We start from the raw sequence: 3195 nt of genomic DNA, 5'->3' as shown, positions 1-3195 counted from the left end.
GCTGAGTGGAAGAGCATAGAATCTGCCCGGTGTGTGTGTGTGTGGGTGTGTGTGTGTGTGTGTGTGTGTGTGTGTGTGGTAGAGTACTTGCCTAGCATGTGCAAAGCCCGGGGTGCCATCCTTTACACCAATCAGGTAATCAATTAAAAGACAGAGGTTCAGAGAGCTACAAACATGGCCCTAAGGGACAAAGAACAGAGGGTCCCCAGGATCTGTTAACAGCTTGAAAGCTTTGGGAGCTGCAAGGGCATCACTGGGGATTCTAAGTCCCATCCTGAGCCTGCATGGGATCCAGGTGAAGCTTCAGCAAAGCCAGGCTGTCTCAACTTGGAATAGTACGAGGAAAAAAAAAAAAAAAAAAAGATGTGGAGTAGGAAATACATGGTCCAACCCCAAAGACAGGCACCCCAACCACTCTCGGAGCTGGAGAGATGATACTTCGCTGCTATTGAAGAGGATCTGGGTTCAGTTCCCAGCACCCCCGGTTGCCCACAACCCTTTGTACCTCTGTTCCAGGGGATAGCAGATACATGGTGCACATATGGGCATGCTCATTAAACACACACACTATATAGTAACTAGACGAATACTCAAGCCCCCATAAAATCGTTCCTCCTCCCTGTACTCTGAGCCACCTCTCAACACTCAGGAGGCAGAGCCCATGGGAAGCAGCAGGTGGAGAGAGTTTATTTCCTCCTGGGCCTGACAGCTGTGGAAACAGTGCAGGCATTGGCACTAGGGTGTGTGGGCCTGCCATGGCCTGGAGTTTATTTGGCTGCCTGGGAGGTGACTGAACGAGTGTGTAATAGGGTGTGTGGGGACAGGAGTGATCCTCCCAGAACTGAGACAGGGCCCTTGGGACATGGAAGCAAACGGAGTGCTAGGCTTGGCCCACAGACAGGATGAAGGTGATGAAGGGAACGGAGGGTGTGGGATGGGTGTGCTGGGGCGGGGTGACCCTTCAGCAGAGAGAGCAAACTAGCTTGTCTTCGAGCCAGGGGTAACTCCGGGTATGGCAAGCTGGGGCATGTTGGGCTCTGGCTGCTGACTGGGAAGCTGGGTACCAGACAGGGAGAAGAAACCCCTGTGGGTAGCAGGACACGACCGTAAAAATGTGGCTGTAGACAGGATCAGGATTCAATGTGGCTCCAGAGTGAGCTGTGGGGGCAGGTCGGTGGTCCCAGTTCAGGAATACATAGTCAGCTGCAGCCACTGGAAGGGGAAGGCACAGATGAGCAGAGCGCCCCGAGAACCAGACACCTCACCCAGGGCCTGCTGGGCAATAGGATGGGAGGGGCTGGAATCGGAGCTGAGCACCCACCCCCAAGAGAGGCAGCCTTACCTCCTGGATGTTCACTTGGATCTGCCCAGTGCCATTTTTGTCAAGAGATTTGAAAGCACCTAGAGGTGGAAGGAAGAGAGAACTTGGGTGCTTTGGATGATATTATACTCACACATGGCCAATTATTCTCTGATGTGTGAGGTGATGGATGCTGGGAATATGCTCTATTGCCACTGGTTGATAAAGAAGCTGCTTTTGGCCAATGGCTTAACTGAGTAAAGCCAGGCTGAAAGAGATATAGAGAGAGAGTTGGCGGAATCAGGGAGACGCCATGTAGCCCCAGACACCGGGGACGGAACTTTACCAGGTTAAGCCACAGCCATGTGGCGATAGACAGATTAATGGAGATGGGTTAGTTTAGGATGTAAGAGTTAGCCAGAAATATGCTTAAGCTATTGGCCAAACAGTATTGCAATTGCTACAAATATTATGTGATGATTTCAGGAGTCAAGCGGCCGGGACCGAGCGAGCGGCTTCCACCAACAATTCTCTTTTTGTTAACTGTTGTTTTTGTTTTGTTTTCAGACAAGGTCTCACTGAGTATCCCTTGACTGACCTCAAAGTTGTGGAGATCCGCCTGCTTCTGCCTCTAGAGTGCTGAGACTAAGCGTGTGCCACCTGACTGGCTACAGGATAATGATGTTGTTATGATGATTAGTTAACCCCCATTCATCCTTTTTTTCCTGTGCCAAGCAAGGACTGTGCAGAGAGCTTCAAAGGCACGTGTGGTGGTGCACATCGTAATCCCAGCACTCGGTTGGCTGTGCAAAAGGAAGGTCTTGAGTTCATATTACTCTTAGCTACATATGGGGGTTCAAGGTCAGCCAGGCTACGTGAAACTGTATCTTAATAATAATAACATTAAATCAATAAAATATCTATAATTATGTGACATGTGGCATTTTTAAACGAGGCAAAGAATTAGGGTATTATAACACAATACGGTAGAGTACTTGCCTATGATGCCTGAGGCTCGGGTTCAGGCCCTGACCCTCAATAAACAGACAAGTGAAGTGGCATGCTGGAGCTCACCCAGGAAGACAGGAAAGAAACGGACTAGAACCCAGGCCCGTCCTCCCAGTACCTCTGCCACATGCTCTCCAGGTGCAACCCAAACAGGCTCCTAAAAGGAGGCAACTTGGCAATAACTCCATGCTTCCTGTCCACAGACAACCAAGCCAGAGTTGCCCACACTAACCAAGACTGAGTCACTACCTTCAGGTGTGTAGTGGATGCCACTGGTGCTCCTGCTACCATAGGCCAGGGGACCAGAGGACATTTCTCCTGAAATTCTTATCGTCCTGCCTCTACTGCCCGAGCACGGGGATGACAGGTGTGGGCCATCATTGTCAGGTTAACAGGAGCATGGCGTTAGCATTACCGGATGCATCTATGCATGGTATCCATGCATATAACTATGCTATGTCCTGACCCTTTTAACTAGTAACTGATTAACTTTGGTGTGAGACAGGTCTCACAAAACCAGGATGGCCTCAAATTTGCCAAGTAGTCAAGAATGACCTTGAACTCCTGACCATCCTCTTGCCTCAGCTTCCCAAGTGTTGGGATCACAGTGTACCATAACACCCAACTCCACACTACACCCAATCACACACTACACCCAACTCCACACTACACCCAATCACACACTACACCCAACTCCACACTATACACAACTCCACACTATACCCAACCCCACACTACACCCAACCTCACACTACACCCAACCACACACTACACCCAACCCCACACTACACCCAACCCCACACTACACCCAACCCCACACTACACCCAACCACACACTACACCCAACCACACACTACACCCAACCACACACTACACCCAACCACACA

The 3195-nt window shown here is 50.2% G+C and overlaps 2 protein-coding genes across 2 annotated transcripts in view; one reads left to right on the top strand and one right to left on the bottom strand.

Moving 5' to 3' along the window:
* The window catches only part of LOC113457658 (zinc finger protein 420-like), a 1205902-nt gene that overhangs the window by 16908 nt on the left and 1185799 nt on the right, over nt 1-3195 (top strand). The gene's annotated exons all lie outside the window — the stretch shown is intronic.
* Nucleotides 660-3195, bottom strand: part of Capns1 (calpain small subunit 1) — a 10341-nt gene continuing 7805 nt past the window's right edge. The window contains exons 10-11 of the mRNA XM_005361263.2: nt 1343-1401; nt 660-1212 (exon numbers count right to left, since the gene is read on the bottom strand). Of these exons, the coding sequence (XP_005361320.1) occupies nt 1186-1212; nt 1343-1401 (86 nt within the window). The 3' untranslated portion in view covers nt 660-1185. The remainder of the gene's footprint in view (nt 1213-1342; nt 1402-3195) is intronic.

The sequence above is a fragment of the Microtus ochrogaster genome, linkage group LG4 (genome assembly GCF_000317375.1).
Source record: "Microtus ochrogaster isolate Prairie Vole_2 linkage group LG4, MicOch1.0, whole genome shotgun sequence".
NCBI classification, from domain to species: Eukaryota; Metazoa; Chordata; class Mammalia; order Rodentia; family Cricetidae; genus Microtus; species Microtus ochrogaster.
This window is presented reverse-complemented; position numbering and strand designations above follow the sequence as displayed.